Genomic DNA, 26,080 nt, shown 5'->3' with positions numbered 1-26,080 from the left:
CTGCTGCTGGAGATGGCCAGGCACAGCTGGCAGGACAGAGCAGTGCCTGCAGCACCTTCCTGGCAGGGAGACAAGCGGCTAAAACCACGGGAGCTGAGGCAAGGGGAGGTCGCTGATCTTCTGCCCAGCCCAGCGTTCTGGGGAAGGAGGATAAGTTGCTCCCAGCAGCCCAAAAACCCCTGGGCTGTTTGCCCATCTTCCAGTGAGTGCATCCTGGCTGTCCCACCTTGGCTGTGGCTAGGAAAGGAGGGGAAAGGCTCTCCTCAATGCCACCCTCTCCAGGCTGCCCTCAGCGTGGCCAGCTGAAAGGGAAAGGCAGAAGGAAAGAGCAAGTAGACTTCATTTGCTGTGACAAATGGCCGTTTGTTTCTACAGCACTTCAGCTCCTCATGTCAGTGACAGCAGAGAAACATTGCCTGTTACACCTATAAATCAACTGTAAAACAACCCCAAGTGCAGGCAGCCAGCAGGGACCCAGAGCTGCTGCCTGCTCTCTGCTCCCTGCCTCCTTCCCTTTGCCCAGGGAGGAGTGGGATCAGATCCTTGAATTCCTGGTCAGTCCTCAGCCACTTCCCTAGCACAGCACAACCTTGTCCAACCTCTAAGATTTTGTTTGCTCTCTGCTTAGCATTCCCTCCATCTCCCTGTCCATCCATCCATCTGTTTAATTCTGTGCCTGAAAGGCATTTATTGTTTAGGCTTAGGTGGTCATTTGCTTGCACAAGAACATCTGGAGAGGCCAGGCTCCATGGGAGCAGCTCCTGCCCTGTACAGGGAGCACACAATGTGCCCAAAGGCAGCTTTCTCTCCTGCTTCCATGCTCTTGGGGCATGAGGACAAGCTGAGGGAGCTGGGAAAAGGGCCCAGCCTGGAGAAAAGGAGGCTCAGAGGGGCTCTTCTGGCTCTGCACAGCTCCTGACAGGAGGGTGCAGCCAGGTGGGGTTGAGTTCTGTTCCCAGTTAACCAGTGACAGGACAGGAGGAACCAGCCTCAAGTTGTGCCAGGGGAGATTTACATTGGACATTAGAAGTTTCTTCAGTGAGAAGGGTGGTCAGGCATTGGAACAGGCTGCCCAGGGAAGGGGTGGAGTCACCATCCTTGGAAGTGTCCAAAAACCACATAAATATTGGTTGTGGGTGTGTGATGAGCTTGGCAGTGCTGGGTTCATGGTTGGACTCAATGATCTCAGAGGCCATTTCCAGCCTGAATGATTCCATGACTCTTTACACATGTGATAAGCCCCTTAGGCCACAGATTCCTAGTTTTGCAGTGTGGAGGGCTCCTTACTCCAGCCAAATCTTCCAGGCCACATAAATCGTGGCTCTTTGGAGTTACATGTCCATTGCACATCTGTGACCACTGAAGGACAAGCAGCCTGTCCAGGGCTCTGCAGTTGTTAGAGGCCTCTCTCAATGCAAACTTCATTTTTTCCCTACCCTGCTGTGCCACGAAAAAGCAGGCTGGAAAGGCTTGGAGGTCCCACACAGCAGCAAAAACCTTTTGTGAAGCAGGAGCAAAGCAGGGACGTGAGCAGAGCTCATCCTGAAGAGATGGACGAGTTCTGCCCCAGTACCAGCAGATATTGAAATACAATTTTTTTTTTTCTGAAACAACTGGCCATGAAGCCTTTTAATAACATAACAGAAAAGGTCAGGGAAAGAATTTCACACTTCTTGAGCAAGGAGGCAGCCAGTATAACTTCATGCCTTCCAGGAACGAGACAGAGGGAACATACACTGCACCCTGAATTAACTGGGGCTCTGACACCCCCACCAGGTCCTACCTGCCTGGTGGCCAGTGGTTTGATGGGTGCTGGCTTTCCTGGTAGGAGCAGGCTGGAAGGATGGAGACCCTGGAGAGGTGTGGTGAGGTGTGGTGCCTGCTCTGGCTCGGGGCAGAGGGTGTGGGGCTCTGGGATGGGAAACTCTGGGGATGGACCATGCTGGGAGGGTGAATGGGATGGGAAACTTTGGGGATGGACCATGCTGGGGGGGTGAATAGGATGGGAAACTCTGGGGATGGACCATGCTGGGGGGGTGAATGGGATGGGAAACTCTGGGGATGGACCATGCTGGGGGGTGAATGTGCCCAGCTGGAGCCATGATCAGAGTGATAGAATGTTTTAGGTTGGCAGGGACCTTAAAGCTCATTTAATTCCAACTCCACTGCTGTGGGCAGGGACACCTTCTGCCAGTCCTTAGGTGCTTGAGTGCAGAGGCAGGAGAAGCCTGTTACTGTCCATCCTGCTCCAGCATCATTTCCAGCAGCTGGGAGTTGTGCCACTGCTTCCCAAGCCCTCCTTTAGCACCTCAGCTGGGGCAGGAAAAGAAAGGGAAGGCTGGGAGTTCCATGCCCAATGGCTGTGAGGGGGAATGATGCTGGTCTGGCATCAGACAGAGCTGCCCAGGTCTCTGCTCCTTCCTCTCCCTGGCATGGAGGGTTTGGAAGCAGTGGAGGGTCTGGGAGCAGTGGAGGGTCTGGGAGCAGTGGAGGGTTTGGGAGCAGTGGAGGGTCTGGAAGCAGTGGAGGGTCTGGGAGCAGTGGAGGGTCTGGAAGCAGTGGAGGGTCTGGAAGCAGTGGAGGGTCTGGGAGCAGTGGAGGGTTTGGGAGCAGTGGAGGATCTGGAAGCTGTGGAGGGTCTGGAAGCAGCTCCCTGGGCTCATTCTGCTGGAGCTCCCCTGAGGAACTCTTCTGCAGCCTGGCCAGGGGGAGAGCAGGAGGAAGCTTTCAGCTGGCAAGGTTTTTTTGGCTGGAAGAAGCTACATAAACATGGCCTTGCTTCTGAGGTCACCAACACCCAGCCCAGCTTCCAGTGAGCTCTTTCCATCAGGGAGAGAAGGGGGCAGTTCAGGCCAGCATCCTCTCCTGTCCCTGGGGTGGTGCTTGGCTGGGAAAGCTCAGGGAAAGTGGGAGCCTGTGTCACACCAAGCCTGTGGCATCTCGGGGTCCTGCCTCACTGCAGAGCTGCAGAGCAGAGAGCACAGTGCCCCTCCAAACCTGCCTTTGGACACTGCTGCTTTGCCAGCAGCTGCCAGGGGCCTCCCAGAGCTGTGCTCCAGTTGCTGATGGATTTGCTAGACCTGGAGAATGGGGAAGGGGGCTAAGAGGACCCAGCAGGAGGCAGGAATTAAGGGGCGGGAGATCTCCTTAAGCTCCTCGTACTCCACAGATCTGCACAGCAAAGTCCTCCTGAAAAGCTCTGATAACCAAAATCATTAAAGCCCAAACAAACCAAGAGTAACTTGTTTTTAACACAACAATGCGTTTGATTTGCCTTGAAGTGTCTGGAGAAAAATGGTTCTCCAGGGAAGTGTGGAAAGTAATCCTAGCTCTGTGATCCCTCCTCTCTGCTTTATTTGCCCCGGTCTGGCTTGGCTGCACAGGCTGGGATCAGTGGCTGTGGGCTCCATCAGCTGGCTGCCAAGGAGCAGAGAGCTGGGGGGCTGCTGCTGACCCCCTTCCTGCTCTCCTGCTGGAGCCCTGGGTGCTGGGAATGTCAGATTTTATGTGCTGCCAGGCACTGACCCCCAGGAGAACACTGCATTTGATCTGAGGCTGTGGAGAAGCTTCCAAAATGGAATGACAGAACTGGGATTGTGGGTGTGGAGTTTGAATAGAAGTGTGTTATATCACATGGTGGAAAACTTAGAGTTTAAGGGTTTAGAATACAGTAATATCTATAAAGCAAAATGAAGGTTTTAGGGCGGAGGCTGCTTCTTCTTCTTCACCTTCTTCTCCATGGGTTTGGGTGGTTTTGTGTAATTGGACAGAAAAGTCCAGGACAGAGAGGCATGGAGGGGCTTGCAGGGAATGAATTGCCCCCTTGCCCTCCTCCAAGCCCCACACAAGCATCTCCCAGCAGGCATTAGCCCCTGCTGTTCCTGATCCTCTCCTGCCAGCTCTTCCTGGCGCCAGCCAGGTCAGGCATGGATCAGATCAATGAGCCACGCTTTGGAAACCACATCAGCACCTCTCTGGGATGGTCTCTGTGTAGCTATTTGTCCCAAATCCTTGCTGAGTTCATGACTTCCTTCTCTGTGGGATATCCTCAGATATCCTCCTCCCAGATCCCAGGTTACATGCCCTGCCTTGCCTTGGTGTCCTCCTTGCCCTGAAACACCTCTGGCCTGGGGTGGGGCTGGGTTTATCCTGATGACAACCACCCTCAGGAAGTCTGAAATGGATGTGGGGACTTTTCAGAGCTTTAAATATACACACACACATACAAACACACACACACACAATACTTTTGGGCAAGCTGCTGGTGGGCTTTCCACACTTAGCTTTTGGAGACCCTCAGAAACAGTGTCAGCATCTCCAGCAGACCTCAGTTTATAAACTGTGGTGCCCAATTCAACCAGCAGGAATTGATTCCAGCACAGGAATGATTCTCTGTATCTTGTGATATGTGGCAGGTAAAATAAGCACCGTGTTTCCTCGGGGCTTGATGACCTGAATCTCTAAGGCAGTCTTGTGTGTAAAAAACCCCACTACTTCCCCTGGTTTTTAATGAAATCTGAATTAAAATTTTTAGATTATTTTACAGAGGAGATGGTGTCCCCGTGTTTTTGGTAATATATATAAATATTAGCCTATATGTGGGTGTGCATTCAATATATATATCTACACACATATGGGTTCACATTCATTCACATAGGAGCAGTCCCTTTCTCCTGCCCTCCATGGGTTGTCCCTCCCTGAACATCATCCCCAGCAGATCCATTCACCTGGATTCTCATCTTCCCCCTCCCTGCCACTGCACTTCCTCGGGAGAAGCCTTGTTAGTAGGAACCTAATGAAGTAAATGTGCTAATTAACCTTCCATTACTCTCCTCATTAAATCAACCTTTAATTTGGTTGGCAAAGTTCCTCTCCTTTACCACCCAGCTGTCAGTTTTCTTCTGCTGCCTCCATCTCTCTTTGGCCTCCTGTTGGGGATGGGGAAATCAATCCCGGCCTGATTTTTTTCCCCTCCTTTCCAGCCAGCTGTAAACGCCAGTCAACAAGAAAGCGATAATGTACTTTCCCCACCCTGGCAAGGAGAGTTGCAGACATCAATAAACAGCTATTTAGGATGCAAATCACTTTCCCAATCAGCCATCAGCCCTTGAGTTTGGCAGGGATGGTGCCATGGTCTGTGGGCTCCTGCATCCCCTCACGGGGCTCCCATGTCCCACCTCGCTGTTTTGCAGCCATCCCAGAGCCACTGTGGGATGCCTAGAGAGCTGCATCCCTCTGGGTTTGTCCCACCCCAAGCCCTGATGTGGGTGGAATGAGGTTTTGCAAGCCTTTGGGGTTCTTCTGGTTCCCTTCAGGACTCACCCCACCCTGCCTCCCGCCATCCCTGTGACCAAGGGCCATGTAAAGCCAGATGGAGGTTTTAGGGCAGAGGCTGGTCCTTCTTCTGTAGGAGCGTTGGGGGTAGGATGGTCGGGATGGACGGAGATGAGAGATCTCTGCAGCCAGGTCAGGAGCTTGGGGTTTATTGCAAAGGGCCTGGGGGCAGGGCCCTGCTGGGAGCTGCCAGGCACAGCTCAGAGCAGGACTGAGAGAAGAGAGGGGCAGAGAGGATGAGAGGGTGAGAGAGTAAGAGAGTAAAAGGGGTAAGAGAATAAACAGGGTAAGAGGCAAGAGCTAAGAGAGCGAAGTTCCCGTTACAATACAATAAATCATCTTCTGTGTTGAATATTCTAATTCTCACTAACCAATCTAGTACAATATACAAATCCTAGAGCATTTACATACAGCCTATAAGAATCATTACATTACCATACTGTGCTACATTTTAAACCCTAAAAACTCCTCTTTGGACCCCTTCTGTTAAGCTAGCAGGGTCTGCTCTGACCCTTGGGCCTGTCTGCAAGCAGAGGGTGTTGTTTCATCAAAAGGGGATTACCTTCAGTGGCCACACCATTGTTTTCCCATTGTTCAATAACTGAGGTATCTCAAAGCTTGCCTTCATTTCAATCTTGCTTATAGTTTCCATATTCTCAAAATCTTTTGCCAGGCAATCATATTTATAAGGCTTTCCTCTTTCATCTTCCCCAACATTCTTCTTCACCTTCTTCTCCATGGGTTTGGGTGGTTTTGTGTAATTGGACAGAAAAGTCCAATTTCCACCATCCCTGTTGCCAAGGGCACTCTCTGTCCCCCAACACCTGTGGAGCTCCTGCTGTTTCTTGTTTCTTGGTGATCTCCAAAGCTTTTCTTTCCCCTTTTTCTTGAAGAATAAATAAATTCAGGGGGGCAGAAACAGTTGGGGAGTAGAGGAGGCTGCAGCTCTGAGGTGCTGGTGGGTGAGGAGCTCACCCTGAGCTCTGCTTCTCTCCCACGTGGTGATGGTGACTTGAGGACCAGCCTCAAGAGAAAACCAACTCTGCTCCCAATTTTGGGAAGGTTGCATGGAATCACATGGAATCAGGACACAGCAGTTGAAGGCAGGGAGTGAGGTGGGGAAATACCTTGCAAATCAGTGGATGGGTAAAAAGGCATGCAGGGGTCTTCCATGGGGAATCAGGGTGGGATAACCCATCCCCTGTCCCTTTGGTGGCACCTGGGGTGCTCTCCCAGCATTAGGACCAGAGGTGGTCAGCAGGGCTGTCACCATGAGGCCAGCACAGGCCTTCTCAGCCTTTTTCAACTCTACATTTTGCTCAGGGGGTTGAGTTTGTGTCCTGCTCTGCAGGGAGTCACCTGCCCCACCTACCTTAGGAGTGCCTTGCACCTCCTCTACCTTCCCACATGGATTATGGAAGTACAGGGTGGGGAAATACTGGGAGGGGTCGCAGCCCAGCCTCCACCTTTCCTTCTGCTTTATGTGGATGGAAAATGTTTTGGAAAGTCCTAGCTGCAGAGGAGGAATGGACAGGGTGGTGGTAACTGGGGACTGCCAGCCAAATGTCCGGGGCAAGCTGGGTGTTGCAGAGGCTCAGATGTGTGGAGAGGATCTAAGAAAGCAGGAGGGCATGCAGAGGGCACTGGTGGGAATATGAAAGCATGGCTCAGCAGCAGCTCATGGGGGCTGGAGAGCTCCCAGCTGGACGTTTCTGATGTCCTCCGAGCCTGGGCTTTGTCCTTTCCTCCAGCCCTTCTCCCCACCTGTGGCCCACACAGCTCTCCCTCCCTGTCAGCATCTTAATTGATCTTGTTGTTCTCAATCCCCCCCCTCCCCAGTGCTCCATCTCCAGCTGTGCTTAAACAGAACAAAATCTCTTCCAATTTCCCTGCCGCTTAAAAGAAAATTGAATCCTTTATCTGCAAGAGGAGAGGGAAACTGCAAACACAAGAAACAGTAAAGAGTTAAATAATCAAAGCAGATGATTCCAAATTGCCTGGAAAGTTAAACATGAATGGCTTGGCTTCTTCCTGCGTGCTCCTTGGGTTTTTACAAGTATAAAAATATGCTTGCACTCCTTGTTCCCATTAAATATTCTTATCAAGCCAGCTCTGTAAATAAAGGGAAGGGGAGGAGGGAGTTACCAGGCATGATTGACAGATCTGAAGTCCTCGTCTTTCTGTCAGGGCCCAGTGCTCTTTGGCTGTGTTTATCTCTTTAATCTAAATATCAATCCGTGAGACTGAAATGGGGTGGAATAGGAATCATGACAGCCCGAGAGATGAGGGGAGAGAGAGAGAGAGACACACACACTTATTGCAGCTTGTGCAGCCTCTCCCTGTCCTGATGGAGCTGTCAGGAAAAATGCACAGCTAGAGCAGTAGAGCAGGGGTGGGAAAACAAAACAAAATCACAGCTTGGCCCCTTCCCCCTGTGCAACCGAAAAAAAAAAAAGGAAAAAACCCAACAATTCAGCCTGTGAGAGTGGAAGAAAATCAGGGAGCAAATGCAGCCCTGCTCCTGTGCAAATTGCACAACCAGGCAGCAGGATTCCCCCCATGCCTCCCACTGTTCCCAGTAGGAGATGGGGTTGGGTGGTTTTCCTTTGCTGCTGGCTTTGCCTGGTGATTTAGGATGTGGCTGAGAGTTCTTGGGAGAAGCTTTCCCAAGGTGATGCTCTTTGCCACGTGAACACCCTGGCCTCACACCTCCTTCTCAGCAGTCCCTTTAGGGCCATCACTGTCTTCACCTTGATACATCCTCTCCCAGACTCCTCATGCTTTTACACCCACAAAGTTCCTGTGGAGCCAACACTCCTGGGATTTTAATCTGATTTCAAAGCTGCCCTCAGTGTCTCCCAAAGCATCCAAGGCTGTGATTTCTCAAGCAAAAGGCTCCCATGGGAATCAGCACCCAGGGGCTACTGTTGGCTGAGGGACACTGTGACACAGAGAGTGGGCAGACAACCTTGAGCTGCCCCTGGTGCTGCTGAGGTTGGTGTGTGAAGAGGAGGGTGATTCTCCTGAACTGGGAGTTTGGGAACCATTACATGCACAAATCAGTTGGGTTTTGCCATTCTCTTTCTCCAGGCTGGGATGCAACATGTTCATGTCCATCTCATGGCAAGGACCTGTTCAGCCCATCCCTCCTCCTTTGTTTTTATCCCCCCAGTGCCTGCTGGGCTCTCACCTGGGTGAGATGCAGTTGCAGATGGTGGTGGCGTGATCGGCTTCCCAGAGCCCTTGCAAACACTTTAGTGATCGTTGAGAATTTATATTTCTTCCACCAGACTTTGACCTTAATTTCTTCCATTTTGCTGGGCTGTAAAATTCATCAGAGACCCAACAGTGAGGTGATTGAGATGTCAGGCCAGGCAATTGTGGGGTTATTTAATCGCTGAGATGTGCCACTTGCCATTTAGGTGGACAACAGGCGAATATGAAATCAATGTGGTTCATTAGTGGAGAACTTGCACCCAGCTCCAGTAAAACCCATGGACATTTAAATGGTCTTGGGTGTCACCAGTGAAAACCCAGGCTGGAAGAGGCTGTTTATCTCACTTTTTGGCCATCTTCTGTCACCTGGTGCTTTAAAGCCCAGTCTCCAGCCATTCCAGTAAATCACTGCCCGCTAAATCACGGCTGCCCAGGCAAGTGTTAACCTCGCCTGTGTGGAGCTGATGTTGCAGGGGCTGCTGTTATAAAACACAATCAGGAAAGCTCTTGTTTTCCCTGGTGGCTGGCAGAAGAGGTGGGGAATAGCTCTGCCATTCCCAGGGGGGTTGATTGGCTATTTGTCCCCCCCTAGGCAGGTTCAGCGCAGCCCTCCGGGATCATTAGCGCCGATTGAGCTGCTGGCCCTGGGCAGGCCTTGGAGCTGCTGGGGGAGCAGTGGCAGCCCAGCATTGCCTTGATTCCCCACTCCCTCCTTCCCAGCTAATCACTGGAGCCACTGGGCTCCAGAGCCAGGCAGCCACCAGCTCTGATTGCCACCTCCCACCGGGCAGCCTCTCTGTAAAAGCCTGGGAGAGAGCACGGCCGGGCCAGGCAATGCTGACAAAAGAGCTGTTTCCCCACTGAAGTCATTCCATAATAACTTTAAGTAGGTTTTCCATTGGTTTTCCATTCAGCTTTCGCAGCCCGGTGATTGCATCTCACAAAAGCCCTTGGCCCTTCACATTTGTCTCCTCCGAATCACAAATCAAATCCCAATCCCAGTGGCTACCAGCAGGTAGCTGTTATTCCCCTGGGACCTGAGGTTGCCTTGAGGAAGGGATGTTTGGATGGCTGCCTGCTTTATACATGCAGGTTTTGGTGGCTCCAAAGATCAGTCGGCTGCCAGGGCATGGCTTCCCACCCTGGAATTCCTGTACCACAGTCTGAGCAGCCCGTGGCTGCCCAGTCAGCCCCAAGCAGCAACTACATCTTTCCTAGAAAACAACAACAAAAAAAAAAACAACTAGGAAGCAGATGGGAATCCTCCTTCTGTTTGCTTTCCCAAGCCACAGGCACCTTGCTGGAGCAGGCAGGGACGAGGCTCTGCCCGGTCACTCCAGCAGCCTGACAGCTTTTTGACGTCCTGTAATTGCTTTCCTGCCACAACTCTTTTAAGCAGAGAGCTCCTGGCCAAAGCAATTTGTTCCCCATCAATTTTTATTTCCTGCTTTGTGCATGTGAGGGAGGGAAAACAAAGAGGGCGAAGGAGAACAAACAGAGCTGGGACCTGCTCCAGTGGGAAAGGTGGGAAGGGTTTGGCTCTTCAGCCATGGCAGCCCTGATCATCATTCCAATGTGCTCTGCCCCCCTGCCACCAACTTCCAGCTGCTCATCCCTGTCTGACAGTCTTGGGGAGGAGAAGGACTGCCATCCCAGGGGCTCCATAGGGGAGCTTTGGCTCTTCAGCCATGGCAGCCCTGATCATCATTCCAACGCACTCTGCTCAACCAACTTCCAGCTGCTCATCCCTGTCTTGACAGTTTTGGGAGAAGGACTGCCATCCCAGGGGCTCCATAGGGGAGCTTTGGCTCTTCAGCCATGGCAGCCCTGATCATCATTCTAACTCTGCTCAACCAACTTCCAGCTGCTCATGCCTGTCTGACAGTTTTGGGAGGAGGAGGACTGCCATCCCAGGGGCTCCATGGGGGATCTGAGCCACCTCGAAGGCTCTTCTTGGTTCTTCCAGCCCGTGCTGGCTCCTCCTGCCGTGCTCCCTGGAGCTGCTGTGAGCAGAGTTAATCTCCGGCAGTTTAAGGAGTCGTTGAGTGGGTCTGGCGGATGATGAATGTCTAAACCATTACCGGGTGAAGCTCCGGTGGAGCTGTTTAAAACTGAATTCTCCCATGTAAATTTCTGCTCCATCAATCCTGATGACATGTCAAACATTGCTATTGTTTCCTGAACAAATTGGACGACATGCCCTTTCCTGCAGATTTGCCCGCGAGAGCAGAACCAGCTCCTCGCTTTTGTCTCCTGCTCTGCTGGCCTGGCCCGTGGCTGGGAAGGGTGGATGTGATGGCCCTCGGTGGGACAAAAGGAGACATCCCAAATATTTGTGCTTGGGGGATGCAGATGGACAGAGAGCCAGGCCATGGGTATTTTTGTGTGATATTTTTGTGTGATTTGTGTGCCGGGTGCTCACACCACGCTGCAGCTCAGTAAATTAATCCTTTGGGTTATCCGGGCTCCCTCTTCTTGCCACTCTCCCAGAGTTTAGCTGCACAAATGTGGGATTTTTTTTTTTTAGAAATGGTCTGTGCTGGTGACAGCTCATAAAAGTACAGATGTGGACCTGCGTTTTCCTCCTGCCCTTTTGCAGGCTCCAGTGGGCAAATCCTGCTTTAATATTCCGGGCAGGAGAGGAGAGCCGTAAAAGCCATTTGATTGCTTCTCCAGGTGGAACCCCGAGAAACTTCCAGCCAGATGCCTTTCCTCCCCAGGCTGTGGGGATGGATGCTTGCATGCTGGGGGGGAAAACGAGTCAGTGACTGGGAAAAGCCACAGGAAAACAGCTGGCACCCTGGGATTGCTGACAGCTCGGTGGGATTTGGGGTGTTCTGCAGGCGTGTGCTCCCTCACAGCCCTCAAAGGGAGTGTGTGTTGCCTCCCCAGGGGCTTGAGCAGCTGAGCATCCTTTTTTACCCTTAGAGGGGAAAAAGCTTGGTAATGCAGAAACAGGTGAAGATCCCAAATTAAATATGCTGAGTGTGCGTGGTTTGGCTTTTTTTTTAGCATGTTCCCTGTCACGCTCAACTAACCTGCTCCATTGCCCAGCATTATCTCCACGATGTTCAGTTGCCAGGAAAGCCATCCAGGCAGCCTCACCTTCCACCTCCCCGGTGTAAATCAGGGACATTAATTAGCCTGGCTGCTGAGGTGGTGGATGGGGCAGAGTCAGGCTGCCCATCCTCCTGGCTCCTCAGCAGAGGGGCTTTTTGCCTCACTGGCACTTTTGATGTCATCACAGCTTGTGGTCCAACCACCCTCCTGGCTCCCCTCTCCCCAGGGCTCCCATTCCCTCCTTGCTAACCTTCTTTTAACCTTCCTCCTTCCCTATCTTTTCTTTTTTTTTTTTTTCCCTCGTCAGAAGAAAATTACACTTTTCCCAGTGTTGTCTGTCACTGCAATAAGCACTTAGGAGTGCAATTGTATGGGGCCAAATGAAGGGAATTTGTTTTGCCCGTGCTTTCTGGGACTGTCAGACCCCCTGTAAATCATTATCTCATCACCAGCCCATCCAGGTGCATGGAAAATGCTTCTCTGGGTTCTGCCACTTAGGAATGAATGGAACTGAGGGATTCACAGCAGTTGTGGGCACAGAAGTAAGGGATAGGAAAAAATCCTGGCTGGAGGTTGAGGGCTGGCAGTGCTGAGTGTGCTGGAAAAGCTCAAGGATTTTGGGGAGAGAGACGCAAAAAAGGGGCTGGGGGCAGGTGTTAGGATGGGGATTAACACCAGAATGGCTTGGCTGAAGGATGCTGGTGTAGGAAGATGGTGGGGTGACCCCCCCTTCTCCCCAAGTGTTTCCATATGGAAGAGTTGCCACGCTCTGCCTGGGATGGAGCACCTCCATGGATGTCCTCTGGGAGGGAAGGTGGATCCCAGAGGGGCCTGTCCCCCAGGAGTGCTCTCTGGGCATCTCTCCAGGCAGATTTCCACAGATTTGTTCCGTTTTACCCAGCACAATTCCAATACCCACAGAAAGGAAATCGCATCACAGCAGTGGAGAGGAAAATCAGCAGAATCAGTAGGTCTGGAAGGCTGGATCCTCCAGAGCACCCTTCAGCTGGCACCAAGCAGCAGGAGTTCACTTCTCAGCCTGGGAAAGTGTTTGGGGAGGAAAACTTAAATAATCCTGTCTGGTTTTCCTGCCTTTTGCTCTCTGTCAGCCCGTGGTGTGGCAGGGGAGCAGCACATGGGGGTAAAGCTGTGCTCAAGCTCCTGCTCTGCTGCCAAGGGTAATCAAGGCCATGGATAAATCAGGAAGGTTTCAGGAACAGGCTGTGTTCCATGCCACTCCTAAAATACAGCCGTTTTCTGGTATCTGGACATAAAATGTGTCTTTGACCCTGCTTCCTCACAGACCTGTTGGTCTCTAAGTAATCCAGACAGGACTCAATTTAGAAAATATACTGGGGGAGAAAAAGGATATTTTGGGGATTGCATTCCGCTTTCCTCACCTAAAAATAAAATTTTCTGCTCATTTTTCCTGCTGCCACTCATGCATATTTTATGTATTCATTAGAGCAAAGACTTTGAAACACAAATAAATCTTGCTTTGCTCATCCAGAGCTGACACAGTGAGTTGTGAACACCTTCCCCAGAAGGTGCTGGTCATTTAGCCGTGACCAGCCTGCTCCAGCTCCAGCAGCTGCCGTGGAGTAGATGCATCCCAAGCCACTCCATCCGTGGGAATGCAGCAGATTGCACCCCCAGAAGGTCTGTCCTTGTGGAAAGCAAGACCAAAATCACTATTCCTTGCTTTTGCAGATCTGTATTTTAACCTGGGGGGCCATTCTGGAGTGCAATAGGTTTTTATTCCTCTACTCTTGTCATGGTTTGACACTGGCACCCACAAAAGCCACTCATTCACCTTCCCCTGCCACAGCTGGGCAGAGGAGAGAAAAATAAAATTAACAAAGGGTTCATGAGTTAAGGACTGGGAGAAAACACTCCAAGGGCAGGTACTAAGTGAGTTTATTATTAAGAAAATCACAGGAGGATAATGAGAAGTAAAATAAGCCCTTAAAAAACACCTTTTCTTCCCTCCTTCCCACTGACAGTGCAGGGACAGGGTGTGGGGGTTTGGGGCAGTTCATCACTCGAGGTTTTCTTCTGCTTGGCCCAGGCAGAGGAGTCCTTCCCCTGTGAGACCATGGGGTCCCTCCCATGGGAGTTCTCTGTGAACTTCCCCAGCATGGGTCCAAATCTCCTGAGCAGCACCTCTACCACACCTGCTGCAACCTGAGACCCTCCCAGGGACACACATCACCCCAAAACTGCTGGGACATGGGTCACTCTTCCATGGGGTGCAGTCCTCCAAGGGCAGGCTGCTCCAGCCTGGGAGCAGGGCCCTTCTCTCCACTGGGTCTTCCACTGGAGCCCAGCCTCATCCAGCTGCTTTTCTTCTAAAATTTGTCATCACAGAGGTGTTACCATCATCTCTAATTGGCCCAGCCTTGGCCGGCAGCATGTCCATCTTCAGAGCCATCAGGGATTGCCTCTGCTGGACATGGTGGAAGCTTCCAGCAGCTTCTCTCAGCAGCTTCTCATCTCTGTGGCTCCCTGCTACGAAAAACCAGGCCCAGCAAGCCCAACACAGCTCTAGAATGCACAGGGAAGGATATGAGCTGAGGCTGCAGAGTCCCAGTGAGGACAGGAAGGGTGGCCCTCAGGAATTATCCATGGGGACTTTTATTTCAGGTGTGCTTCCCAGGTTAGCTTGGTGTGTCAGGGAAAGTGAGTAGGTGTAGCGTTTCCCACTGACAAAGGTGTTGGGAGTGATGTTGATGGAGGGCTCTTAGCTAGAGCAGGCTGGGAGTCAGGGATGAGCAGGGGAGTGCAAACAGCCCCTGCCCTGCAGCTCTTGAGGGATACATGGCAGCACACCAGCTCTGCAGAGGTGTGTCCAATGCAGCATTTCCATAAATACCTTCATTTATTAATTACATTTCATGTTTTCCAGGCAACTGACAACGATGTGGGCACTTATGGGAAAGTCAGTTATTTCTTCAGCGATGACCCTGACCGGTGAGTGGGACTGACTGGCAGGAGTTTGACCCCCCAAAATCCTCTTCTAATCCCACAGTGCAATTAAAGGCACTGGTTATGTCCTACCTGTGAGATGCCCTATGATCCCCAGTGTGTGCTGTCTCCCAGAGGTGTGAGCTCAGCACATGCCTGATGCTCAGCATGTTTGATTGCTTTGCCAAGGTGGGACCTGCAGGCACCACCAGCACTGTTTGAGAGCAGTAAATGGTTTCACAGTGAGTTGTCACCCCTGGAGCAACAGCTGTGGTGTCTCGTGTTGCTGTTGATAATTGCTGCCCCAGATGTGCAGGATGTCTCTGCTTCGGCCCACACAACTGAAGAACGAGTCTGGACTCTTCAGTTTTCGCTCTTGAGGTTGTTTATTAATTCTTATCTATAAAATTTTCTTTCTGCCCAGCTGAGATCTGCTCAGCAGGGCAGCCACAGGCGCTCTGACCGCCCCCGAGGCGGTGTTGTCCTTTCATACTACAAACTACGTATAACATATTTACACTTAATTCCCAATACCTATCACCCATGTTAGACAGTGCACTTCTATTCTAAACCAATCCCAAAGTGCCAGCATCACTGCAGAAAATGGAGAACAAGAAGAAGAAAGGCTAGACATGCCCAAGTTCCTCCATCTTGTCCCCATAACCCCCATACCAAAAATCCTAAAATCTACATTTTCACCCTGTGATCATTTTGTTATCACACTATCCAAACCTCTGTGACTTTCAGGTCCTCATACAAAGCTGGCAACTTGCTCTAGGGGTCAAAATCAAATCCCCAGGTGTTCTGGGCTGTGTGCCAGGGTCTCCGAGCCCCCCAGTGGGGTCCTCAGCAACTCTGGACACCCAGAGGGATGCACTGAGTTCCAACAGTGGTGGAAAGTTGGGGAAAACACATGGGCTGCCCAGAAGAATGGATCTGGGGGCCTCTGCACCCCTTTTCTCTGCCTGTGGAGCAGCACTGAGGGTTGCTCACTGCTCAGCTGTGTGGAGCTCTTGGAGGTGCTCTGGAACCTAACACCCCGCAGAAAAAAGTCGCGAACTTCACTCTGCCAGGCTGCTGCCTCTCCATCTTGTGGGAATCTACAAAATCAGAGGGTTTTGGGAAAGCTGCAAAATGCAGGCCCCAGAGACAGCAGAACTGTGATTGGAGCTAAGCAGCAGCCATGAGATTGGTCAGCAGAAAAAATTATTTAAACTGTAGAAAAGAGAGGACAAATAGAACAATGATCTGTGTATTAACGCTTGTCTAGAATAACTCTCTAAGCTACAGAAAAGTTTATCTAGCAAGATATTAGGAAGGTTAAAGCTTAATAATGGAGCTCTGTGCGTTGTGTTTTAAGGCTTACAGGCAGGTATTATATTTGAAATAAGCAAGCATTGTTTTAACCAAAGGTACGTGTGCTTATAGTGGTTGGATAGAACTACTGTCAATGTGCTTTTGCTTTGTGTGATTTGTCAAGAAGCTTTTAAAGTAAGTTGTCACATTAAGTTCTTGGTCTGCTGCCTGGGATGTGAGCTGCTGGCATCTTCCCATTGTCATAACCATGGAATGAGACTGATGCTGGAAAATAAAAACAGTTCAAGGCACCTTCCACAGCAGCCCCGTCCCATTTGTGGTCTGTAAATAGCCCCCTGCCGGCGATACATCTCTCCAGTGTGTGGTCACCAAGGCTTTTTCCCCTTCCTTTGCTGTGCCCCCAGCTTCTCCCTGGACAAGGACACAGGTGTGATCGTGCTGACAGCTCGGCTGGACTTTGAGAGCACGCAGCGCTACACCCTGACCGTCATCGCCCGCGATGGCGGCGGGGAGGAGACCACGGGGCGCGTCAGGATCAACGTCCTGGACGTCAATGACAACGTCCCCACCTTCCAGAAGGAGGCCTACCTGGGGGCCCTGCGGGAGAACGAGCCCTCTGTCAGCCAGGTGGTCCGGCTCCGGGTGAGGCACTGCCGTGGCTCCTCCGCTTGGGACGGGCAGGAGGGACACGGGAGTGGGTTAGAATCACAGGATGGTTGGGGTTGCAAGGGAGCCTAGAGCTCAGACAGTTCCAACGCCCTGCCATGCCCAGGAGCACCTTCCACTGGACCAGGTTGCTCCAAGCCCCATTCAGCCTGGCCTTGGACACTTCCAGGGATGGGGCAGCCACGTCTTCTCTGTGCCAAGGCCTCACCACCCTGACAGGGGAGAATTTCTACCTAATATCTAATCAAACCCCCCCTCTGTCAGATTAAAATGATCAGTTCCTGTGATGGCTTTAACAGACACCTTCCAAAGCAGGTCCCAACAGCCAGTTTCCTTCTTGCATGAGAGAAGCAGGCAAGAGGAGAATGATTTACAGATCCCCTCAGGGCCCCTGATGGGCACAGCTCCCTCCATCACTTTTCCAGCCTGCACCTCCCATCCCCTCATCTCTCCCTGGCACAGCTCCCATGCCCATGTGTTCCCTCTGTTCACACCCTAGGCATCTGATGAGGACTCCCCTCCAAACAACCAGATCTCCTACAGCATCGTGCAGGCGTCTGCCTTCCGCGACTACTTCGACATCACGGTGTCGGAAGGGTACGGAGGTAGGTGCTGGTCCTGGCATCCCAGGGGCACCTTAAGCCTGCCCCATCCTGCTGCCCTGACCCCCCCACTGTGCATCTTTGCAGTGATCAGCGTGAACCACCCCCTGGACTACGAGCAGGTGGCCAACGGGGTCATCTACCTGACGGTGATGGCCAAGGATGCCGGCAACCCGCCGCTCAACAGCACCGTCCCCGTCACCATCGAGGTGTTTGTAAGTGCATTCCTGCCGTGCTCTCCCTGAAATTGCTCCATAGCAGTGCTATTAAGTCATCAACAACCCATCAAGGCTGCCCCACCCCATGAAGGATGTGTGGATTCCTGTTACATGTGTCTCATGCCACAGCTAACCACGGGGTGAGGAGCGGTGTGGAAATCCCTCTGGAGGAGGGGTTTCTGCTGGCAGACTCAAAGCAGCACAGCGTTCCTCAGGAAGATCAGATCAGCGTGTCACTTTGAGGCACATTGTGGTTTGAGGGTGTCTGCAGGGAGGTGTCAGTGATGGAGACAGTTTGGTTGATAACATGTCAGTCTCGCAGCTGTGGGATCTCTGCCAGGCTGGCGGCAGCCTCACTCTGGGGAGGGGAAGGAGATAAAGCCAGCGATGCTGTAAGATGGGAGTGAAGTCCCATGAGCACATCTCTCCTTCAGATCCCTCACCGTGCTCGAGAGAGGGGGAACAAGGCAGTGCCCAGGGAGTTAGTGGTGGTTAAATACATCCTTCCCACACTGGGCTTTCGACAGCATAAACACCTCTTTTTCAAGACCACACTTCAGTGGGTCATCTCCCCGGGTGGGGTCTGTACACTGGCAGGGTTTAAGTAGCTGTCACTTTTCCCGCTCTCCACCAAAGGGAATTTCTCTCAGCTGGAAAAAGAAAAGAAATAAAAGCCAAAAACTAGGAAGAAAATGAGGGGGAAGTGTTTTGTGACAGCACTTGAGGAACGAGAGCTGTGAGAAGGCAGAAGCAGAGCGAGTGGGGAGGGAGGTGATTTTTTTTCATCCTTTGGTTGTTGGTTTTTAATAAAGAAGTCAAACTCGCCTTGTAGATTTCCCATTAGGGGACAATACGCTTTTGTAGAGCAGCCGCCGAGTCAGAACTAACAGCGCGCGCGGCGCCAGGATCCCAGGAAACAGCACTGCTAATAAGTTTCTGCCTCACTCCCTGCCGCTGACACCCTCCTCAGGGTGATGAGCCAGTGGCTCACGGCGTGCCTGTGCCTGCAGGAGAGGGGCTGAGTGCTTGGGGTGAGCATCAGCCACTCTCAGCATCCTTGGAGATGGCCTGGAGTGATGGGACAAAGAGGATCAGCTTCACACTGGAGGAGGGGGGGGGTTTAGGTTGGATATTGGGAGGAAATTCCTCCCTGTGAGAGTGGTGAGGCCCTGGCACAGAGGAGCTGTGGCTGCCCCTGGGTCCCTGGCAGTGTCCAAGGCCAGGTTGGATGGAGCTGGGAGTGACCTGGGACAGTGGAAAGTGTCCCTGCCCATGGCAGGGGGTGGGAACTGTCTGAGCTTTGGTGTCCCTTCCAACTCAATCTATTCTCAATTCTATGATACAGTAGCTGTCTGAGGGTGAGGTTGGAGAGAGGAAGGCTGAGGGTTAGGAGAACACAGGAAGCTGGTTTTGGCTGGTTAGGTGGATATATTGTCCTCTGTCGGAGTGGAAGAGTGTCAAGTTCCGTCTGCCATCACTGCAGGTGCCTTGGGGAGCTTTGCAGCTCCTGTGGCTGAAGTGGGAAATGTCCTTCTCCAGCAGAAGGCAGGTGCAGGCCAGCTCTGGCCAGATGGAGAGCCAGCCAGAAGTAAACCCTGCCTCCTTGGGACTGGGCTTGCCGGGCCGTGGCCTTGCTGAGCACGGCCTGATGATCTCAGAAACATTAATGACACCACACAGCATCTGCTCTGGCTCCTGTCCACCCAGCTGGAGCCCCAGCTCAGCCCCATCCAGCTGCACTCAGCCTCTCCGTCGCCTTTAACCTGGCCAGGCCTCCTGGATGAGCCCCACTGATCCCTGGAAGGAGGAGGAGAAGGAGGAGGGATGGTGAGGACATCACCAGGAGAGGCAACAAGCTCCTCATTACCCCCAGAGGAGGCGCCAGCAAAGCTGAGTGCCTCAAAGGCTGATTAAAGACCACCTGCTTACAGAAACTAAAGCAGGGGCTGCCAATTTAATTGCAGCACGATGGGCATCGTTGGCACGTGAAATTGCTTCAAATCTCAGGGTGGGTGGCAGCAAGAGCAGCTGAGCCTGCAGGTCCATCCATGGTCTCCAGGTAGAAATCAGTCTCCAGGGCAGCCCCAGGGAAATGGAGAGGTCCAAAGCAGTGTTTTAATGTCCTGGCAGCTCCGTCCTTCCTCCATAGGCAGCTGGGTTTGGTTCATTTAAGGCAGATTCTTAACCATGTTTAAACAGCATTTAAAGCCTCCTGGGGGAGCTTTAAACCAGTCCAAAATCTGTTTTGAGGGATGTTGTGACTGCTCCTGCCTGGTTTCTCCAGGATGGCAAACACAGGCTTGGAGGGAGCACATCAGGATGCAAACCAACTTCTCCCCCAAAAAATGCTATGGCTGCCTTCTGTGCCCTCTACCAACAAAATTCCTCCTCTGGAAGGAAGACAAAAAAGCAGCTCAGCAGCTCCCCTGGCCAGTCCAGTTTGCCTCATGCCCTTGTGGCCAGGATGCCTGGAACACTGAGCCACTCCTGTGCTGCTCAGGGAGGGAGGATCAGGTCTGTGCCCAATGCTTCACATGGTGCCTGAGGCTTCCCAGGCTTTTGGTAGAGTCAGGAGCAGCTCAGAAGATGCTCCTCTGTCAGTGGTGGTGGTTCCTCAGCCCTGTGCTGGCTGATGAGGTGATGGGGTTGTTGGTACCATCCCCAGTGCAGGGCCAGCAGAGTCACCTCAGCAATCATCTCACCTCAGCCTCAGCTGCCTCCACAGTGAAACCCTGTGCTCAGCCCCCCAGTGCCTCCTCCCCAGAGCCACCTTCCCCTTCCTGGCATCCTAAACTGGTCACACCTTGAGATGCAGCCACCCAGGAGCACCCCCATACCAGACTCTTGCAGCTGCTTGACCATTTTGCCTTTTTCCCAACCAGCCTCTCGACCTTCTCTTTGCTTCAGGATGAAAACGACAATCCCCCCACATTCAGCAAGCCCTCCTACGTGATAACCATCATGGAGGACATTATGGCAGGTACAGGGCACATGCCTGCTCCCTCTCTGGGCTCCCAGGAGGGCCCTGAATGGGGTGGGTGATGCCTTTTGGGGAGGTAAAGTCTCATAGCTGCAGGGCCTGGGGGTTTGGCCACTTTGTGCATGTGCAGGAGAAGGGACCTCTTGTCTGGGTGGCCTGCAGGAGCAGTGTGGGGGCACTTCTGGCTCATGGCAATCCTCATTTCTACCTCCCCCCAGGAGCCACGGTGCTGTTTCTCAATGCCACGGACATGGACCGGTCCAGGGAGTACGGGCAGGAGTCAATCATCTACTCCCTGGAGGGCTCCTCGCATTTTCGCATCAATGCTCGCTCAGGTGAGCCTCTGCATCTGCTCTGCCCCTTTCCTTTCAGTTCCCTCTTTCACCCCCACCTGTCACAGACATCTTTTATGGAAAATCCTTTCCTTTGGATTTTTCCTCCTGAGAAGCTGAGAGGCCTCAGGAATAAAATGTAAACAATGTTTATCTGCTGCTGTGGAATGCAACAGGTACATCTGGGATTGGGCTCATGTGGTTGTTTCTAATGAATGGCCAATCACAGTCCAGCTGGCTCAGACTCTGTCCGACACACAAGCCTTTGTTATCATTCTTTCTTCTTCTATTCTTAGCTAGCCTTCTGATGAAATAGTTTCTTCTATTCTTTTAGTATAGTTTTAATATAATTTATATCATGAAATAATAAATCAGCCTTCTGAAACATGGAGTCAGATCCTCGTCTCTTCCCTCATCCTCAGACCCCTGTGAACACGGTCACACCCACCCTTCCCTCCTCTCCCTCAATCAGCCTGCTTAGGAGTCCCACAATTTGAGGGATTCAGCAGATTTCAGGCCCCACCATTTGCTCACTCACCCTGAGAGCTTCAGCAGAGGCATCTGTGGAAACTCAGCTCCTCAGCCTGAGGAAGGGCTTGGCTGGGAAAGTTCCTGTTAGTTCAGAAGCTGCCAAGCTCCATCTATTTGGATCCAAAAAAAAGGGCCCATTTGTGGGCTGTCCTGACCTTGGTTTTAACTGTTTCTTTTTTAACCTTGTCATCTCCTGTGGCTGCAGGAGAAATCACCACAACCTCATTGCTGGACCGGGAGGCCAAGTCCGAGTACATCCTCATTGTCCGGGCAGTGGATGGAGGTGTGGGGCACCACCAGAAGACAGGCATTGCTATGGTGAGTGTGGGAAGAATTCCCATCTCCCTGAGCCACTGGTGCCCACCTGGGACTGTGGAGAGCTGCAGTGTTTTACTTTTGCTGTGTGAAGAGCACACAATGGTTCCTGCCCTCCGCGCCACCCCTGCTGCGGCTCCCAAAATGACTGTCCAAGTGGTGCAGACCTTGAAATCAGCTTGCTTTCCTGGAAAACCACTCATACAGGAGGCACTTGACTTCCCAGAGCCTGTGGATGTGGTAATGAGTCCTATTTCACCTGCAGAACTCTCCCTTTGTTCGGCTCCCTTTGTTCCTCTCCAGAAGGGGCTCACTTGGAGAGCCTGCAGGTACATGTGATTATTCCTTAGTCTGTTCACATGGGTCCAGGGTTTCCAGCCAGTCTGGAATGCCTGTGCTCCTGGGAAGGTTCTGGTGGAGCTGCACATTGAAGCCTTGTGCTTTGCCTTGCCCTTCTCAGGCCTCAGGGAACCCCATTGCTGGCCAAGCCAACAGGAAATACCAGGAGATCAAAACCCAAGGATCCAGCCTTGATGACCTTAAAGCTCTTTTCCAACCTTAGCTATTCCATTATTTTCTCTCTCACTGCTTATGGCATCACATTTCTTTGGACATTTCATTCATTTGGATGCTCCTGCTCATTTGGGTTGCAGGAGGGATGGATGTCCCACAGAACACAGGGGATGCAGAAAAAATTGTGGTTATGCTGAGGAATAGCCCTAAAATAATTGTCCATCAGGAGGTCTGTGGTAGCAGACTGGAAGCTCCCTATGGAACCTCCCAGAGACCTGTGGTGGCCTTGGCTGGGCACCAGCATGGACTGTGCAGTGCTGAGATCTCCTCTGGGGCTCCAGATGGGATTGTGTTCTCCTAATAGCCTTGTTAAAAGGCAAAACAAGGGGAGAAAAGGTGCCTAAAAAATTAAAGAATATTAAAACTCAGTGAGACTAGGGCAGCAGAGTAAATTTTCTGCTGGGATATCCACAAAATAATCATTTTTGGTCAGAAATAAAGCTGCAGTCAGGGGCCTTGCAAGGTCCCCAGGTGATGTGAGCTGCTCAGAGGAGGGGTGGGTCAGCAATCTTCCCCAGGGACCACGGCGGTGCCTTGGCTTGTCCCTGGAGGCTGTGGTGTCCAGAGTGGCCTCTTCTACCACGGGGTGGCACCAGCAGCTCAGCCTGGTGTGACAGCGGGACATAGAGCAGTGGGAGCACAGAGGATCCCAGGAAAAGCTCCACTAGGACCTGCTGAGGGCTGGGGGCTGTCCTGGAGCTGCAGCCCTTTCCTTCAGACACCCGCAGAGCCCCAGGGGCTGGGGAGAAATGGGTGGTGAGAGAGTCCCAGGCAGCCAGATGCATCCCACAGGCTCACTGCTGCTGTGCCTGGGATGCCATTTGTCACAGGGAAAATGAAAACAGTTAACACTTCAGGGCACCATCCTCACCCCTGCTCTTGTCTTCACACCTCTCACCCCTGTGTACTGTACCCTCTCCTGATTTCTCATTTATTCTGGGGGTTTTTCTGTTGGTTTTTACCAGCCACTTGGATTTTTCCTTCCTTTCCTGCCACATTCCCACTGCATCCTCTCCCCCACTGATTTTCATCCCTCTGTTTGAAGAGGCACCTTGTGCCCTGTGGTTGTTCTTAACCGTGATAAATACAAACAAAACCCAGTTCAGCTATGCCCAAGAGCTGCAAAATTGGAGGATGTTGATTTTATTTTTGCAGGTTTTCCCTCCAGAGGGTGAACACAGCATCACAAAACCATAGAATAATGCAGGTTGGAAAAGGTCTCTAGGACGATCAGGTCCAGCCATTCCCTCAGCGCTGCACTAACCCGTGTCCCCAAGTGCCACAATTATTGAATCCCCTGAGGGATGGTGGCTCTGCCACAGCCTGAAACACACGTTGGGTCCACCCAGGGGACATCCCACGCCTCAGGAACCTGCAGCAGCTGTGCTTCCTTGCTCTCCCACAGGTGAACATCACACTGCTGGACATCAATGACAACTACCCCACCTGGAAGGACGAGCCATACTTCATCAACCTGGTGGAAATGACGCCCCCCAACTCGGATGTCACCACGGTACGTGTCAGGCAGGGTGGTGGCTGCACCCAAGGCCTGGCTGGAGCCGGGGGTCACCTTCAAACCAGTGTCACCAGTGTCACCTTCAGTCCAGCACCATCTTTAATTCCATTTAAAACCTTACTCCTGAGCCTCCTCCCTGCTGCTGACCATCCCCTCTGTTTCTTCTCCCTCCTTGGGATATTTTTTTTTTCCTCTCCAAATTGTGTGGATTTCGGCCAAATCCTCCTTTTCTTAGCCTCTCCTGCGACCTCCTTCAAGGACCTCTCTGAGAGACTTTGATTTACAACCTTTCAAGTCCCTCTGGTGAAATAAAAGAGGAGAAGAGGGGGAGGCTTCTATTCCATCACGCCGAGAGAAAAATGACAGGAACAAAATGGAAAATAAATGAGGGAAAAGTGAAGAGAATCCACAAAATCATATAAGGAGGAAGGCTGCAAAAAATGGAAAAAAAAAAAGGATTTTTTTGAAGGGGGAGAAGGGTCTGGCAGTGCTGCCCGAGCCAGAGCACAGTGGTTTTCTCTACTTCAGCCCTGCTGCTCAGTGCCAGCTTGAAGTCATCTTGCCTTTGACAACCCAATTAGTTGCTGGGAAAATAATTATTTTGTCACTGATCCGATGTAAATTCAGCTGCGGGACGAGCAGCAGGAGCTGGGGAAGTTATGAGGGCAGTGAAATTGGGGTTTTTGTTAATGTAAATGTCCCCTGTAATTAAAAAGGTCACAGGGAGAGCAATAAAGCACAAAATATCTGGCGTGGAGGAGAACTCCGCCAAGGAATTATTCCTGATGTGGCAGCACAAGTTCCTCAGCGTGCCTCTTTGTCCCATTTATTTTATTTTTCCAAAGGGTCCTCATTTTTTAGCTGGTTTTATTCCAAAGGAGGAAAAATCCAGTTTGATTGCTGCGCTTTTGTATCTTGTCATGCCATTACCTCCTGTGCTCACAGGCCAATTTTGGGGAGATTTAACACCACAGCAGAGGTCTCGAGGGTGCAAAATCCCTGCAAATGTCATGAAAACACAGAGCTGGATGGAGGGAGAACTCCTTTGTCCTCCTGGTGCAGAGAGGCCAAGCTCAACAGCAGCAAATCCCCACGGGGACTCCCCATGGGAGTGAATTCCCAGCACTCTCCTGTAATTTTGTGCTGTTCCCCCGTGGCAGGTGGTGGCTGTGGACCCAGACCTGGGGGAGAATGGCACGGTGGTGTACAGCATCCGGCCTCCCAACAAGTTCTACACCCTCAACAGCACCACGGGCAAGATCCGCACCTCAGGCGTGCTGCTGGACCGGGAGAACCCCAACGCCCAGGAGGCCCAGCTCATGCGCAGGATCGTGGTGTCCGTCACTGACTGTGAGCCTCCATCCCACACTGGGTGTTCTCATTGCCCAGCTGAACCTTCCTGTCTTGGTTTGTAAAGACAGGAGTCTGCTAAGGAAGACAGGAGCCTCCCCTGAAATGGAGAATGTGAACCCTCCCCACCACTCCGAATTGCTATGAATTTGAAATTAAGGGGCTCTCAGGCAAAAATATGGGAGCAGGAAATAACAGTTCTTTAATAGGGAAGGAAAAAAAAAATAAAAGGATAAAATAAACATGCAGTACACTAGAACAACACTGACAGAGTCAGAACCCAGCCTGACACCCTGTGGGTCAGGGTGTTGGTGGCAGTCCCATTGGAAATGTGGCTGCAGCCCTCCTGCAGTGTCAGGGGTGGTTCTGCTGGAGCAAGGGGGGTCATGTAGAGAAGGATGGATTCTTCCTCTGAAGATCCAGTGGAAGGAGAGGCAGCTGCTGTTCCTCTGGGGAATCCCGTGGAGAAAGCCGTGCTGGTGTCTCAAAACCTCTGGATTATATCTGGGTAGCAATGCTTGGCTCCTCCCTCTGGGCAGAGCATCTCCCAATGGGATGTTACAGTTCTTATCAGTCATGCAGGGACATTCAATAGCTGTTATCAGCAGATGTCCCCTCCCAGGGAGGTGTGAATGTGGTCACTCAAAGAGAGAGATCAGGCAAACTGCCCACTTGACAAAGGTAATCTGCCATACAGATGGGAATGGAAAACATCTTGCATTGCAATCTTCAACACTTCCCCAGCCTGATTTTGCCCTTATGGCAAAGTCTCTTCTGTTTTCTTCTCTACTGTTTTGAGCGGGAGTGTTTCTGAGGTGAAAAAAATGGGAGTAGCTTTAAACCTGCTGCTAAAACAAGCTCAGAGTGTGAGTGCAGTCATTCATGTAGCAGCCCTGAGAATGAGCCTGAGAGGCAGGAACTCTCCCTCCCCCGCAGCCCTGCTCCATTGGCATCCCAGAAAATCAATTGAGCAGGTGAGGGAAGCAGAGATGATGGGTTTTTCTCTGGAAATATTGCCATAGGGAAACTTTTCATAGGGAAAAAGATAGATATACAAAGATAATTCTTTCTTTTCAGGACAAAGGGGAATGGTTTTAAACCAAAAG

The 26,080-nt window shown here is 51.7% G+C and overlaps 1 protein-coding gene across 1 annotated transcript in view; it reads left to right on the top strand.

Moving 5' to 3' along the window:
• The window catches only part of CDH23 (cadherin related 23), a 224,500-nt gene that overhangs the window by 136,493 nt on the left and 61,927 nt on the right, over positions 1-26,080 (top strand). Inside the window, exons 14-22 of the mRNA XM_066554157.1 lie at positions 14,516-14,580; positions 16,296-16,533; positions 17,057-17,162; positions 17,247-17,374; positions 20,285-20,357; positions 20,576-20,692; positions 21,426-21,538; positions 23,514-23,621; positions 24,785-24,974. Coding sequence (XP_066410254.1) covers positions 14,516-14,580; positions 16,296-16,533; positions 17,057-17,162; positions 17,247-17,374; positions 20,285-20,357; positions 20,576-20,692; positions 21,426-21,538; positions 23,514-23,621; positions 24,785-24,974 — 1,138 coding nt within the window. The remainder of the gene's footprint in view (positions 1-14,515; positions 14,581-16,295; positions 16,534-17,056; positions 17,163-17,246; positions 17,375-20,284; positions 20,358-20,575; positions 20,693-21,425; positions 21,539-23,513; positions 23,622-24,784; positions 24,975-26,080) is intronic.

This window comes from Molothrus aeneus, chromosome 8 (genome assembly GCF_037042795.1).
Source record: "Molothrus aeneus isolate 106 chromosome 8, BPBGC_Maene_1.0, whole genome shotgun sequence".
NCBI classification, from domain to species: Eukaryota; Metazoa; Chordata; class Aves; order Passeriformes; family Icteridae; genus Molothrus; species Molothrus aeneus.
This window is presented reverse-complemented; position numbering and strand designations above follow the sequence as displayed.